Source organism: Selaginella moellendorffii, unplaced genomic scaffold, assembly GCF_000143415.4.
Source record: "Selaginella moellendorffii unplaced genomic scaffold, v1.0 SELMOscaffold_120, whole genome shotgun sequence".
NCBI lineage: Eukaryota > Viridiplantae > Streptophyta > Lycopodiopsida > Selaginellales > Selaginellaceae > Selaginella > Selaginella moellendorffii.
In genome coordinates, this window is record NW_003314381.1 from 294051 (window position 1) to 309388 (window position 15338).

Consider the following 15338-nt stretch of genomic DNA (forward strand, 5'->3'; position numbering starts at 1 on the left):
CCTCGCTCTAAGCCCATGGCTAGAGCACCCAAAGGCAGAAGGCGGGGAGAGTACCCAAGTGGCTCACGTAAGGCCACGGTGTTCCGAAGTGTTGTCCCAAAGTCCTAGACTGTGAAAAGGAAAAGGAGTAGACCTTTGGTGTGGTGGCCAAGGATATGGTCACGTGGTGAGGAAGTCCCAGAGGACTATGGGACTTAGTGGTCAGGCCTGTGGGCCTCGATCCAGTGGCAGTGTTGGCAAACACGGCCAAGGGCAGAAAGGGACTTAGTGGGGACAGATAGAGGGATATTGGGGAAGGCTGTTCCTCTTGTCAGTGGGCATCCTAAGGATGCTAAGGAGTGGATCTGGGATGACCACTCACGGATGGTTAGCCTAGTCTTGGAGAGACAAAACTGTGTTGTAAGTGGTATTGGACTACCAGTGCAGCAAAAGTGATTGGGCATGGCCTTAGCGTAACAGGCTGCTATGTTGGTGGTACCTTTGAGTGTCGGTCAAAGGATCGGACACGTGGAGCACTTGGACCAGGTGCAAGGGTGGAGTGGCATGGATGCCATTCTTGGGGCTAGCAAGTCCCAAGTCCTGAATTGGACTTATGGAGGTTGTGAATGAGACTCCTCCAAGTGGTTGGAGGTGTGGTTAAGTGACTAAAGTAGAATGGAAAATTTAGTCGCTTACAGTTGTCTTTCCCACAATATTATTTGAAAGAGGACATGTTTAGTAAGTCACTCTTGTTCATAAGGTGGAGCATTAATCTTGTAAAACACTTGTAAATATATTTAAATTATAAAAAATACCCATTTTGGGCTACGTTTGTCAGCCTCAAAAGAGATCACCACATTAGCGAGAGAAGTAGTAAGAGATTGCATATATATGGTGTGGTTGTTATTGTGCTTAAACTCTTACTCATAAGCAACATTGTTTGGTTGGACATTGTTTTGTTGAGTAACTTGGTGTTGGATTAGTTTTGAGTTAGTCAGAAAGAGAGTGGCATAAGCTTGTCCGTGTTGTGAACAAAAGTTAGTGGTATTGAGTGTTGTAAATATCTATCAGTGGAATGTGGCATTTATGTTGCATTTTGTTGGCACTTGAGTCGAGTTGGCACTTGATAGTCACATAAACCTTTGAAGTAATGACATAAGTAGTGCTCGTGGTGTTGCTCAATTGATAATCAAGTCATTGTGATTTTTATATCATATCCATGTGATAATGAATAATGTGTTTACGAAGTTGCATGGTTAAACAATGATCAACTCGAAAGTGGTTGATGGTAACGCTAGTCTACTTGCATGAAGTAGCATTGTAGTAGCTTTGACTGAATTCTTGATAGTAGTTCTTTGAGTTTGCCCATTAAAGTGTTGGAAAAGGGTGGTAGCATTCATTTGCTATATCTCATCAGTTGATCCATTAGCACTTGGAGTAGATTGTTGGATAGAGAAGGTATGTAGTTGAGGCATTGACGTTGCTAACACTTGTGTTAGTGGAAGTAGCATTGTTATTTCGAGTGATGAGAAATTTTTCCTTAGAACTTGATTTTCCAAGTCATTTTTCTTATTAGTGTTTTGGCTTCACATTAGATTTTAAAGGTGGTTGAAGAAAAGTATTAGTGCAATGTGAATATCCAAAAATATGGTTTTTGTAATCAAGCCTTGGATGTTCACTTTGCATTTTGTGGATGTTGGTGTTGGATTTGGAGATATGGGCAAAAATGTTCAATGTTTAAGTATATTATTAGATATGAGAATTTATGTTGAAGTAAACCTATGTGAAGTAGTAGGTAAGAGGAAGTTGGTTGAGTTTTGAAAGTTTGCATTCCTAGACTTAGAGTCATTCTTTCGCTAGGATGGAAAATTTTTCCATAAATTTTCTTAAGATTTTCCAATGGCTGATCTATTGATCGCTTGCCCGAAAACCATTTTGTTTTCGTAAGCCAGTGAAGGGGTTAGAGTTGACTTTGGTTGGCTTAGATCTTAGTAGATAGTTTGTATGATGCAACCCGAAAGGGATGTTGACTTTTGAGGCTAATGCAATTGAGTTGGATAGAGTCTGAAGTTGGTGTAGAAAATTGGCCATTATGCTTTTCTAAAAAGGGTGACCTTTATGCCTTTCTTTTGTAGCATTGTGCTTGATGGTAGATTACACCTTGCATTTCATTAAAGCTCTATGAGAATAGTGAGCTCTCACTAATCTTGACTTGGTCTTGGTTGTCTTGCACCTTGGCTGAGGATGATGATGTCTAACTTAGTTGTTTGAGGTTGAGATGTTAGTACCTGTACTATAACTTTGTTTATGAGGAAGTTATGTACCGATATAAGACCATCTCATGGTCTTCACTTTAGTTTCGACTGAGTGTTGATCATGCATAGCTAACCTCTTCAAGGCATGCTCAAAACTAATGGTTAAATGCATTAGTGAGTTTATTGCGGTTGAGTTGGATTCGAGGGGTCATTTAATTTATGCTTGTTCATGTTCTTTTATCTCATGTCTAGGATATTATATTCATGTTGGACAAGTATATAACTTGATGGCATGAGTTTAGTGTTTGGGTCTTGTGAAGGCAAGTTGAAGAGTGGTTGTTAGTTGTTTTGCAACTAATAATTGTTTGTAGACTTCATTTAAAGACTATTGACACTTGCTTCACTCGATGAAGATTTATCAGTGATGAGTTTATTTTACCAGATGGTGTTGCGAAGGATGGTGTTGTTAGACTTACATGGGTTTTCCATGTTGGTATATTGACTTTACCTTTGTTGATATCATTTTTAGTCCATAATGTTGGATTTCATTGAGTTTTGGACGTGGTGAATCACTCCTTGATGATGTATTATCTGTAATTGAGTATTGTTGGAGGATTGGTCTCGGATACTAATTAAAATATCTTCGACTTTGGCTAGTTTAGTGTAAGTGACTAATTTTTTCCATTCTACTTTAGTCACTTAACCATACCTCCGACCATTTGAAGGAGTCTCATTCACAACCTCCATAAGTCCAATTTAGGACTTAAGGAACGTTAACCCTGAGAATGGCATCCATGCCACTCAACCTTTGCACTTGGTCTAAGTGTACCACGTGTCTGATCCCATGACCGACACCCCAAGGTACCACTGACATATCAGCCCGTTACATTAAGCCATGCCCATTCACCTTGGTCACCTTGGTGGTCCAACACCACATGCATTGCAATCCTGTCTCTCAAAGACTAGGCCATCCGTCCATAAGTGGTCATCCCAGATCCACTCCTTAGCATCCTTAGAATGCCCGCAGACATGGGGAATAGCCTTCCCCAATATCTCTTTTCTGGTCCCCACTAAATCCCTTTCTGTCCATAGCCATGTTTGCTAACACTGCCATTAGATCAAAGCCCATAGGCCCAACCACTAAGTCCCACTGTCCTTTGGGACTTCCTTACCGTATGACTGTATCCTTGGTCATCACACCAGAGGACTACTCCTATTCCTTTTCACAGTCTGGGCTTTGAGACAATATTTCGGAACACCGTGGCCCTACGTGGGCCTCATAGATACTCTCCTTGCCTTCTACCTTTGGGTGCTTTAGCCATGGGCTTAGAGCGAGGTTTCGTTGAGCCATACCAGATATCCAAGTAGGTAGTGCCACCCACACTTGGATTGGAAGCATTAACTATTTGATCTCCCAGGGGAACTAGAGTCGACTCTTGAATATTTCACCAAGCTACTTCACTTGTCAGTCCATATTCACTCTAGTTTTGGACTTCCCAGTGGTCAGCTCATCACCTAACACCTGAGTACAGCCTTTCTAGGCCAAATTGGCTCCACTAGGCTCCAACCCCCACACTCTCCTTACTATACTTTTGGAACCCCTTACATCCACTTTGGGGCTTAGGGATTTGTGTCTCACACTTAGTTGCTAAAGAGTTTTGGGTGGCAATTCACTCTTGCTTTCTTTTAATTTTGTTTTAGTGTTGATGGCATTAAAGTGATGCTTTCTCATTAACATTATTTATATTGAGATTTGAGTAAAATGAGATGTCTTTCTATAAGATTAATATTGAGTTTCATTAGTCTCGATAAAGATAGTGTTGATTATTTTGCTATGGCTTTGTGTTATTAGCATTCATGCATTTGCTAGTTAGCAACTATGTTGGCGTTCAAACGAGCTGAGTGGCAAGTTTGAATTAGTTACATTCTAGACGAGATTATTTAGTAGGGGTTGAGTTTTGGCTTTTCCTTGAAAAGTGATTTAGTCATGGACTATGCTAGCTTTACGAGACAAAGAGTTAATAATTAATATTGAAATGTTTAAATCCTTATTGGATTTGAGTTAGAATATATTGAACATTGATGATTCTTCTTATGCTTGTTATGAAGTGAGTTACATTTTACTATAAATAGATTCATAAAGGATTGTTTAGTGATCACTTGTTAAGCATAGTTCTATTGTGCTTGGTTTTTGGATTGATGTAGATATGCTTTTCATTAGCTTTGGCACTATAGAGTTATTTTATGGATGTGTTGAGGAGGATGTTATGGGTTGTACTATGAGTTCTTCTTTCACATTGAAATTAGTTTATGCAAGACTTGGTTATAAACTTCTTCGAGCTTTTGGTTCTTTGAGTTTTATGCTCATTATTCCATTTATTAAGAGTTGTTGGGGAAGGCATTTTGACTTGTTAGCTTCAATATTGAAATTAATATTTGCATTTAGCAATCATTGGTGATGATTGACTATCATCTAGGATAGTTGATTATCCTTGTCAGGTGTTGCTTGATTATTGTTGATTTAGAATAATTTGCCGTCCTTTAGGATGGTGAATTCTTTATTCAATGATGATTATGCATATCTCTTTTTGATAGGATGATTGAAGATCTTTCATGATAGTTAGTTGTTCTTTTTGATAGCTTTTGGCTTTTCGCAATACCACATATTCTTTTTGATTTGCTCTGGATTGGTCTATTGGGTTTGAGACATTAGTAGAATGTTGCTAACACTTGTTTAAACAACTATAATTCCTTGGTATTATTGACCGGGATCTATTCAAATTGGCTAGTGTGATAGTTAATATGAATGAATGTTTGTTGGTCTTTCCACATTCATTCTGTTCTGTTGATTATTGTTCAAGTTAGTTTTGATAGATTGGAATGTTATTTCCTTTGGGTGATACATTCATGAGCATTTTGCTTGCTAGTTAATGATACTTTATGATCTTTGAGTTATCCTTTATAAGTTGTTTGGCATACTATCTGCAATATTTGATAGTTATGTTTTGTCATTAAGTATCCTTGATAATACACTAGCTATTGAATTTTGTTGGATGATGAATCCTATATTTGCAAAAATGATGATTTTGGTGGTTCCTATACTCTAATACTGGTTTATCGGATGATAACTTACTTGGAATACTTTTGTGTTCTAATATAAGATTTATTCACTGATAATTAAGTCTCTAAGATATCATTGTCTTTGACTTTGATATTATCCATCTATTAATCTTTGGGTTTGGGCTAGTATAAGCAGACTAGCTTTAACACTTCGTGTGCATGGTGAAATCTTTAATCATGGGGTAGCTACTATAGACTGGTCATATTACCTGCCTCTCTATCGATGTTCCTTATTCCGTTAAAAGGGTGTGACCATGTAAACAACTCTAACTACCTATTTACAGTAGTTTATTTAAACTTTACTGACATGTTTGGTTTCTTTTGGAGCTTCTGGCTTCTCTCTCTATGTCCCTACAAGCAAAAGCGTACCACACTTTTGTAAGCTGGGTGACACCTAGAGCAGCAAAGGTGGCTAACTTCGTTAGTCATTCCTTTGTCGGTGACAGTCGGAAGGTGTCTAAGTTGGTAGCACATCCACATTAGACAAAGAGGTTACCCTAACTCATTTAAGTTGGTGCATTTCTCATATAATGTGATCACTATGAAAGTTGTTTCCTTGCCGGTGGTCTAAACTCGAGTATGCATTGACAAGAATGTCAATCTTCCCTAAGGGGGGAGAGTGTCGTGAATGTGATTTCGGGTATCGAAAGTTACCTGTCAGCTAGTCCTTGCGGACACTCTTTCTTTACTACCATAATGGCAGAAGGTCGATATTGCTAGAACCTTTATCAGTCCCTCTTGTGCTAGTGGAGTTAACTAGGCATTTCAAGTGTATTTAGACCAAACGAGCATAAAGATAGAATTCCTATGTGTTATTAGTTAAGCATATTTAGCCCGGTAAGGAGTTCCCATCTCGTTATATCTTACATTAGCTAATGACAAGAACTCTCGTATATTGAAATTAGTCCCTCAATATTGTCGGATGATAGCTTACCGTGTCTGCTAAATACCCTTGCTATCATGCCCTTTGTGTTAATTTCATTTTAGTCCCAAATGCTATTTATAAAAAGTGTTTAGATTTGTTCATTTGGCATAACTACAAAATGTAGAGATTGTTCTAAACACAATGGTGTTCGTCCCGTGTCCAAATTTGCAATCTAGAGATATTATATATTTAGTAAGTTTCAAACTTGTCCCAGAGACTAACTCTTGGTACTAAGGGAGGCTTGGGGTGAAAGCCCAAAGCATATGTTCCTTAGGGGGGGGGGGATATAGGGGGGTTCCAAATGTATAGTAGGGATAGTGGGTAAGTCAGGCATGGTTGACTAACCTAAGGCATAGTTTAGCTCTTGCTTGCATGCCTATCTTTGTTCTACGTTCGGCTTGGGTCTAAACTCAAGTTCCATTCCATGCTAGTTAGTGGAGTACTCATATCCTCACATTAGGCCATTGGTATGCTGAAATAACACTAAATTCCATTTGGCTCTGTTTTTGCTGGTCCTAGCATTGGGATACTGGACACTCTAGGATTGTTCCAAGTTGCTCTATGCTCCTGTCCCTTTGCTCCTCAAGCTATATGCTTGGGAATTGTTCCATGCTCTAGTGCTATTGCTCTTTATCTCCATGCTTGGGAGTTCGGCTCTGTTCTTTTGTTCAGTGGCCTAAGGCTCTGAAACTCAAGTTGTCCTATAGACACGTGGCATGTAGCGTGGCATGTGACATGGCACATGGAGGGTTTAAATTCCGCTTCATGGTTATCCTATGGTAAAACACCATAGGATAAAGGGTTAAAACCATGTGCACTACACCTTTGCACCTAACTTCATTGATAAGGAAGCCTTGAACCTAGTCAACCCAAGCCAATAAGAGATAATTAATTTCACAAAAATGGAGCAATGGCTTACTTAATTTTACATGATTTGCTAAACTTGAAATGGACCAATTCACTTGCCACACCACTATGAAAGATAATTTTACCCCATTATCTACCACAAACAACACAAACCCTATACCCAAATTATCCAAAGTTTGCAATGGTCTCTTTTAAATCCAAACTTGCATCTATAGACATATTGCAATTGCAAGCTTGCAAAGTCTATTTACTTGCTTTAGATACCATGATCAAGGCTTGGACTCTCCATAAATTTTATAACTTAAGCAATTGCCCTATATAATCAAAACTCTATAAGCAAAGGAATCAATCTCTTGCAATCCATCTTTCATGGTCCATATCCATTTACATAAAAAGTACTAAAGCAAACCAAATGTTGCCAGCAAAATTCTATAAATTTCAGACTATATATTCTAAATTATAATCAAAATAATCTCATATGTAATACTAGACATTGCCCAGCATGGTTGGCAAAGTTTATTTGATTCACATATTATCAATAATCTCTTACTGGATCTCTAGGGCAACATCCAAATCCACATAGCTTTTCTAGCACTAATTGTGACATTTAGGATCTGCATAAAGCAAATATAAAGCTTGGAGGAAATGCCTTTTGAAACTATAAAACATGTCATGATATCCTCACAACCTAGATTCTCACCATTTACAGCACCTCACTATTGTCTATACCAAGCAACTTGCATATAAGGGGCAAACTTTGCCCTAATATCCTTCCAGTTCAAAGCTATAAGATGACTAATGACTTTTATAATTAATTATATGTTCACATCTTGATAAATTACAAATTGGACACTGAGTTTGAACTAGAGCAAGTAAACTAAAGATTATGAAGAGTTGAAAGCACATATATGCTCAGGAATCCTTCTCTTGCCATGGAGTGCTGATATTAAGCTTAAGAACCTGTGTCATAGCAGCTTGACTTGAGGCAATAAGTAGAAAACATAATGTGGTTATTCACAGAGGCAATTGGCAAAAGCAAGTGCAATAGCAACATGCCCAGCTCACTTAAGACTGGACAATATTTTAGCTAGAGCTAACAATCTTGTTTACTGTCCCACTACCATGAAATTCCTAATTCAAACATTGACCTTAAGTTCATATGAAGATTGACATGTGCATTTGGAATACGATCACCAACTTTGTTTAGCACTCTTCACAAGCCAACACCTTAATGCATATTTGTATGGTTGAAATTAAACTTTTAATTCACAACTTTCCTTGCAAATCCATGAAGCACTATCAATCTTGCATGAATCCCAACCTTCACTCCAAGCCATTGAGAATTGAAGGAGTGGCCCTACTTAGTGGAAGTGGAATTGAGATTGAGGAAGCAAAAAGTGGCATTTTGATTCTTAGCATATCACATGTGTTAAATTTCTCAGAACACAACAATCATTGGCCAAAACAAAACAACCTCAAAATATTTCAATAAGACATAGTTAAAGAAATAGCTTTTTGACAAATACCCCCCCATCCAACAGCTGCCATTTGGATCTAATGGCCTAAAAAGTTGGGCAACTCATCTCTCTTTAGTGCCAGAAGTATTTATTAGTTAAACTAACTACATCATATTAATTTGGTTTGCTTAAGCAAATCAGTGAGTGAGTGGATATACATAAAATATGTTTATAATTTAGAAATTTTCCTAAACACTTCTTAGTATATTCTAGATTATTCTACCATCAAATGGGATTAATCTTGTGTTTATAAATTATAAACATGTTTATAATTATAAACATGTTTATAATTATAAACTTCCATTAAGATCAATAAATTATTATTAAAATCTATATTTCATATTGTACAAGAAAAGAAATAGGGATTGTATGATAAAACGTCTAGAATCCTTATCAAACAATGCATCTGAACGGTCAGCACAGAGAAACTTTTTGGAATGGAATTTCTTCACCTTAGTGATAAATGTAGGCTTTTTACCTTCTTTGATGCAATCAGCCAAAGTTTTTCTCATGCTGATGAGATAAAACCAGTGGTACAGGTCCCAGGTCATAGAGCTCATGTAGCCTTTCATTTGTATTGCAGCTATGGATTCTGCCACGAGTTGAGCTTGAGGATTATGACTTCTGAGTTGAAGATGATCAGAGGTTTTGTCTTCAGTAGCTACCGTGATCACTTCATCTTCCACACACGAATCTGAACTTACTTCCTTTTGGCCGTCTAACATCTGCAGTGGAATGGTGACTCTAGTCCTTATAGAGGAACCATTCCTGTCATAATCTAAGAACTCCAACAACCTCCCACCTCGATGGCACAAGACTCATGTCTCTGGTGAGCTCTAGTGGCAGAGATGATGTCCTTCACAAGTAATTCTACAACACGAGACCTAAATGAGATCTCTGCAGTAGATAAGCTCAGATAAACGTCTAAAAGATCCAGATCTAAAAACTCTTGAACTTCCTCTGCAACGACGGTGCATGGTGGTTCACCAAAGAATTCCTCGAAGGACCTAACTTCTGTGATCTCGAATTTAAAGAAACCCACTTCCCTGTCGACCCAAGAAGATCCCACTCCCTTGCCCTTGCCTGACTCTTTCCTTTTCCTCATAGGGTTCCTTTTAGGGTTTGAGCAAATTTCTTTTATAGGCACAATCCACTCCAGTAATCTGAACTCCTTTTGCCGAGGTACGGTGTTTCGCCCAGTTCCTCGAGTCTGTCAGTGGTCTGTCACTAGCGAAGATGGAGTTCTTTTTGCTAGGAACTCATTGTGCTGGTGAACTTGTCTGATCGAGGGGAACTGAACTCCCTTCATTGCTGCAGCGGGACATCGTTTCCTTGGTTTACGTCCCAGCGAGGGATTCTCAATCGAATGCCGTGTGGGATATTCTCACCTGGACACTTGCCCACTCAGGGTGTAGCGCGCCAGATGCTTGTTTGGCGGAAACAACCAACTCAGAAATCTCTGAGCACTCTTTGGCCGGCAAGGTTTCTTCCGCGATGGATATCTTTCAAAAATTGTTGGAGTTTCTTGATTACCTCTATAGGGAATTTGGCGTTAATGCCCGTGGCTCAGAACATCTGATTTGACAATGATAAAAGTTTTTAGAATACTCTTCACAGATGACTCCTTTGCTATGATCATGCAAAAGTATCCGGCTTGGACCATCTTCTATAAATCTTTTCTTTTGAGTGTTTTCCAGGTACATAAACTCAGGTTTATGTGAGAGTGCGACAATGTGATCCAAACTTCTTGATCAAGAAAAGCAGTGGAAGGCTGTGATCGATCATCCGTAGGGATTGCTGTGCGTAGCAATGGAGTTGTGACGAAAAGCACGCTGGAAAGTAAACCAAGCTTCGGAAGGGACACAAGTTATCCGGAAAGCACTATTTTGCTCATCTTTCCAGAGGGGACTTGCAAGAACAAGGAGGACATTGTGATGTTCAAGCAGGTTCATGATTTCTCCAGGCAGTTCTTATTTCCTTGCGCTCGATTTTGCAGATTGTATTCGAACTGGATTTCACTGTCTGCCCCGTTGCTATCAAAGTAAAACAAAATAATTGTCCACGCTAAGTTTATACTTTTCATCTCGATTGACTTTCAGTTTTTTTTTTTCGTTTAGCTGAAGCTGATGTCGTCCTGGGTAGTCGTTTGCGATGTCTGGTATGTGGAGCCACAAATAAACGATGCACCAATAGGATTCTCGGAGAAGTATGTAAAGAGCATTCTTCTTCGACATATATTTAAATTTATATCCTTTCAGAGTTTGCGATAGCGAAACGAGCTGAAGTTACGAAAGTCGCTTGAAATACTACGTCCAAGCTCGAAACTTACAGAAGAAGAAGAACAGCTCATCGTGGTGCCATTGGAAAATGTAAGATTCTTGCTTTGTTTTCTCTAAATTTTGCGTGAAAGCCTGTAGCCTACGCGTTTTTCCTCCACGGGCCAGAAACTCCCCTAGATAATGCTAAGAAGATTAAGAACAAAGACAAATTCATGGAATGATCGACGTGGTTTTTTTTTCTTGCTTTTGTTTTTGTTTCGAAGAAAGCCAATGCCGAATAAAAAATCTCCGCTCCTCTCATGTGCAATAATGGGCCGGCTTGGACCAGATGAGAAATGAAGGCGACGAAGAACCGAATCCTTTCTTTTGACCAAAAATCCGCACGCGCTTGCGACGTTTGTGTGTTTATTCTTCGTAGCGAGACATGAGTCAAGGACCGTTTGATACTGGGAATCGAAATGGTGACGGCCTTGGCCACTGTGTCCCAAACTCTTCGTACAACGCGCAAGAATGCCACCGTACCGCCTTGCTATGGCGCTTGTATTGTTTTTGTTCCTGACGTGACATGGTTTGGTGAGTAGATGCCAGACGTACTTGCCACGTGGCCCTATGTCCAGTCATACGGCCCGCCCGGCATTATGGCTTCCCAGGCAATCTGATCCTGTCACCAAAAAGTTGAGTCTGGGACATTAGGTGGCAAGCGGCGTCAATTCTGCCGTGTGCTAACGGAGGAGCTCGTCGTCGCCACTACGGCTAGAGGCGACTAAAGGTAGGGCGATGATCGATCGATCGATCTTTCTGTGACCGAAATATTGAGACGAAAATTTCAAGAAGGAGACTATCCTTCGTTACTATACCTTTATTCTAAAAAGAATAAAGAGAACAGGTTATTTCTAGGCCGCAAAGAAATTCTAGCATAAGGACAGGAACCACATCAATGGATGGATCCAGAGGAGGTGGAGAAGGAAGTGGAGCCGATGGATCATCTGGCGGTGGTGATCCTCCTCCGTCCCCTGACGGATCATCTGGCGGTGGAGATCCTCCTCCTTCCCCTGACGGATCATCTGGCGGTGGAGATCCTCCTCCTTCCCCTGACGGATCATCTGGCGGTGGAGATCCTCCTCCTTCCCCTGACGGATCATCTGGCGGTGGAGATCCTCCTCCTTCCCCTGACGGATCATCTGGCGGTGGAGATCCTCCTCCTTCCCCTGACGGATCATCTGGCGGTGGAGATCCTCCTCCTTCCCCTGACGCTGGCGCGGAAATTCTTCCATCTCCTCCTCCTCTGGCCTCAACTTCGGAAACACCAAGTACTAACAATGGTGGTGGAAACCCAACGACTAGTGACAGCAGCGGCAGCGGCGGCATTCCCATTGGCGCGATTGTGGGGATTGCCGCGGCCGGGATTTTGATCTTGATCGTGCTCGCGCTGGTGGTTTGCTGCCTCCGAAGGAAGTCCAAGAGGAAGTATAGACGAGATGACCACGAGTATGGATCAGACCAATGCAAAGCTGGTAAAGTTTCTTCCTCTCTCTTTTGCTTGCGTGCTTTTCTTCATCTTTGGTTTTCAAGCTATCTCAAGCTATCTCTTTTTGCTTGAGTGCTTTGCTTCTTGATAATGTTCGCCAGCTTTAGGGAATGCAGGCGACATGAATTCTAAAAGTTTTCTTGCGTGTTCCAGAGATGGATGAAGCCGGCAGGACACCAAGACCAGATCATTATGACCACAAGCCTCCTCCGCCGCCACCGTCGCCGCCACCACCGCACTACAGTAGTTCGGGAAGACAGGATTCCTGGGGGCAACCACCACCGCCCGGTATGAGCCCGAGCATGGGTAGCTCCAGGTCGTTGTTCACTTACGAGGAACTTGAGGCAGCGACTGCTGGATTCTCCAGGGCCAATCTTCTCGGCGAGGGTGGGTTTGGATGTGTATACAAGGGGTTTCTCCATGGTGGTCAGGTTGTAGCTGTGAAGCAGCTTAGAGTTGGAAGCAGGCAAGGAGAGCGTGAGTTTCGAGCTGAGGTTGAGATTATCAGCAGAGTTCATCACAGGCATCTGGTTTCGCTGGTTGGATACTGCATTGCGGATGCTCAGAGGCTGCTGGTTTACGATTTCGTGCCGAATGGAACGCTGGAGCATCACCTGCACGGTACAAGTTCTTGTCCGTGTTTTTCCTTGTTCTCAGTCTCGTTTTCTCTCTTGTTTTTTCAGGTGAAGGTAGAACCGTGATGGATTGGCCAACGAGATTGAAAATAGCTGCTGGTTTTGCTCGTGGACTTGCATATCTTCATGAAGACTGTAAGATCTCTATCTCTCCGTTGGAACTTAATCTAAAAGTTATTCGTTCTTGCAGGCCATCCTCGAATCACATAAAGTCGTCTAACATTCTTTTGGATAACAATTTTGACGCTCAGGTTTGTTGTTACATATTTGCTCACTTGCTTTCAATTGTAACGCTTGTCCATTACAGGTTTCTGACTTTGGGCTTGCGAAGCTCGCTTCTGACACTTACACACATGTCACTACTCGAGTTATGGGAACCGTCGGGTAAGGACATGAGTCATGACCAACCAATATATCATTTTTCCATCTGAATTTTTCAAACTTCCAGGTACCTTGCACCTGAGTACGCCTCCACAGGAAAACTGACGGAGAAGTCAGACGTGTACTCCTTCGGAGTCGTCCTATTGGAACTTATAACAGGAAAGAGGCCTGTAGATACCACGCAACCTGTGGGAAAAGACAGTTTGGTCGAATGGGTGAGTGTTTGCAAAACCTCATCCCTGGACATACTAAAACTTATTGCCTCTTTCAGGCTCGGCCATACCTCATGCAGGCTATCGAGAAAGGCCACCTCGACGGCATAGTCGACGAAAGACTAGCAAACTACAACGAGGACGAGATGCTACGAATGGTCGAGGCAGCTGCAGCCTGCGTTCGACACTCAGCCAGCGAACGCCCAAGGATGGCAGAGGTTTGTTTGCCTCTTTTGTTTTCTCGAGCAACTACTAAACTCCTTGCATTTTTCTTTCAGGTTGTCCCCGCTCTAAAAAGCGATATCTCCGACCTCAACCAAGGAGTAAAGCCAGGCCACGGCTCGAACTTCACGAGTGCGGACTACAATAGCAACCAATACGCCTCGGACATGAAAAGGTTCCGAAAGGTGGTGTTTGGAAGCCAAGAACACGGTGGCCCGCCGACGAGCGATCCCTCGGTGTCGAGCAGCGAAGGGATGAGCAGCATGGAGATGGAGAGGCGGCGGGCTGGGTTGCTTGGGAGCTCGGACACGACGAGTTCCAGTGAAATCAATGCCAACACCAACAGCAGTAATCGTCTCAATGGCGGGTAAAATTTCGAGAAGAAAGATCACAGGGAAGAAGAGAAGATTTTTTTTAATTACTACGTTGTCTCGTTTGCATAATATATTTTATCGATGCTTGGCCGCGATGGCCGGCCTTGTGTGCCTCGGTTCTTTGCAAGGCTGGGGAGAAGAAAGCCGCGCGGTTCGTCCAGAAGCAGCAGATGATCTCCAGCCGCGAGGCAGCGGCCGAGGCGGATTATGGCAAACAGCCATCCCTCGGCTCTCGATCGGTGAGTTTCTTGGAGCTGGGAAGGGATTTCGGCTGAGGTTTTCGTTCTAGATCATGTGACTGTGAGCTTTGCGAGGAGTGGAGGTGCTGGCGGCCAAAATGTGAACAAAGGTGTGATTCTTTTGGTGTTTTGGGGGCTTTCGTGATCGAATTCTTTTCTGTTTGACAGTGAACACGAAAGTGGACATGCGATTCAATGTGATGAACGCGCATTGGCTCCCTCTCCAAGTGAGGAACAAGCTGCTTCAAACAATTTGTCACGATCTTTGAAATGTGAGACGTCTAGTAGTTTGGAATGAGTTTTTCTATACTAATTCCACGGTTTCGTGAACAGGAGAAGAACCGGATCAACAGCAACAGGTGAATTGGTCATTTCGAGGAAACGTCGATGATCCTCTAGCTAAATTGCAGGCAGGTTTTCATCGTGCTTTGTTTCTTCAGTAACTATCGTTTGTTTCTTCTCCCAAGGTTTCTTCCGCGATGGATATCTTTCAAAAATTGTTGGAGTTTCTTGATTACCTCTATAAGGAATTTGGCATTAATGCCCGTGGCTCAGAACATCTGATTTGGTTCCACAATGATAAAAGTTTTTAGAACACTTCTTCACAGATGACTCCTTTGCTATGATCATGCAAAAGTATCCTGCTTGGGATGGTGAGCTAACCATCTTCTATAAATCTTTTCTTTTGAGTGTTTTCCAGGTACATAAACTCAGGTTTATGTGAGAATGATCCAAACTTCTTGATCGAGAAAAGCAGTAGAAGGCTGTGATCGATTATCCGCAGGGGATTGCTGTGCGTAGCAAT

General features: G+C 41.5%; 1 protein-coding gene and 1 pseudogene across 1 annotated transcript; both read left to right on the forward strand.

Moving 5' to 3' along the window:
• The first annotated feature begins 11743 nt into the window (after positions 1 to 11743).
• Positions 11744 to 14313, forward strand: LOC9639606 (annotated as a pseudogene).
• LOC112342810 (peptidyl-tRNA hydrolase ICT1, mitochondrial-like) lies at positions 14301 to 15127 on the forward strand. Its single transcript, XM_024665232.1, has 4 exons — positions 14301 to 14533; positions 14584 to 14643; positions 14702 to 14805; positions 14867 to 15127. Exons 1-3 carry the CDS (start codon positions 14389 to 14391, stop codon positions 14800 to 14802), a joined length of 306 nt encoding a protein of 101 aa, XP_024521000.1. The 5' UTR covers positions 14301 to 14388; the 3' UTR covers positions 14803 to 14805; positions 14867 to 15127.
• Positions 15128 to 15338: the final 211 nt, after the last annotated feature.

Coding starts and splice junctions, on each gene's coding strand:
- LOC112342810 (XM_024665232.1), top strand. CDS start 14,389: ATGGCCGGCCTTGTGTGCCTCGGTTCTTTGCAAGGCTGGGGAGAAGAA. Junction 14,534..14,583: donor CATCCCTCGGCTCTCGATCG/GTGAGTTTCTTG, acceptor TTTTCGTTCTAG/ATCATGTGACTGTGAGCTTT. Junction 14,644..14,701: donor CGGCCAAAATGTGAACAAAG/GTGTGATTCTTT, acceptor TCTGTTTGACAG/TGAACACGAAAGTGGACATG.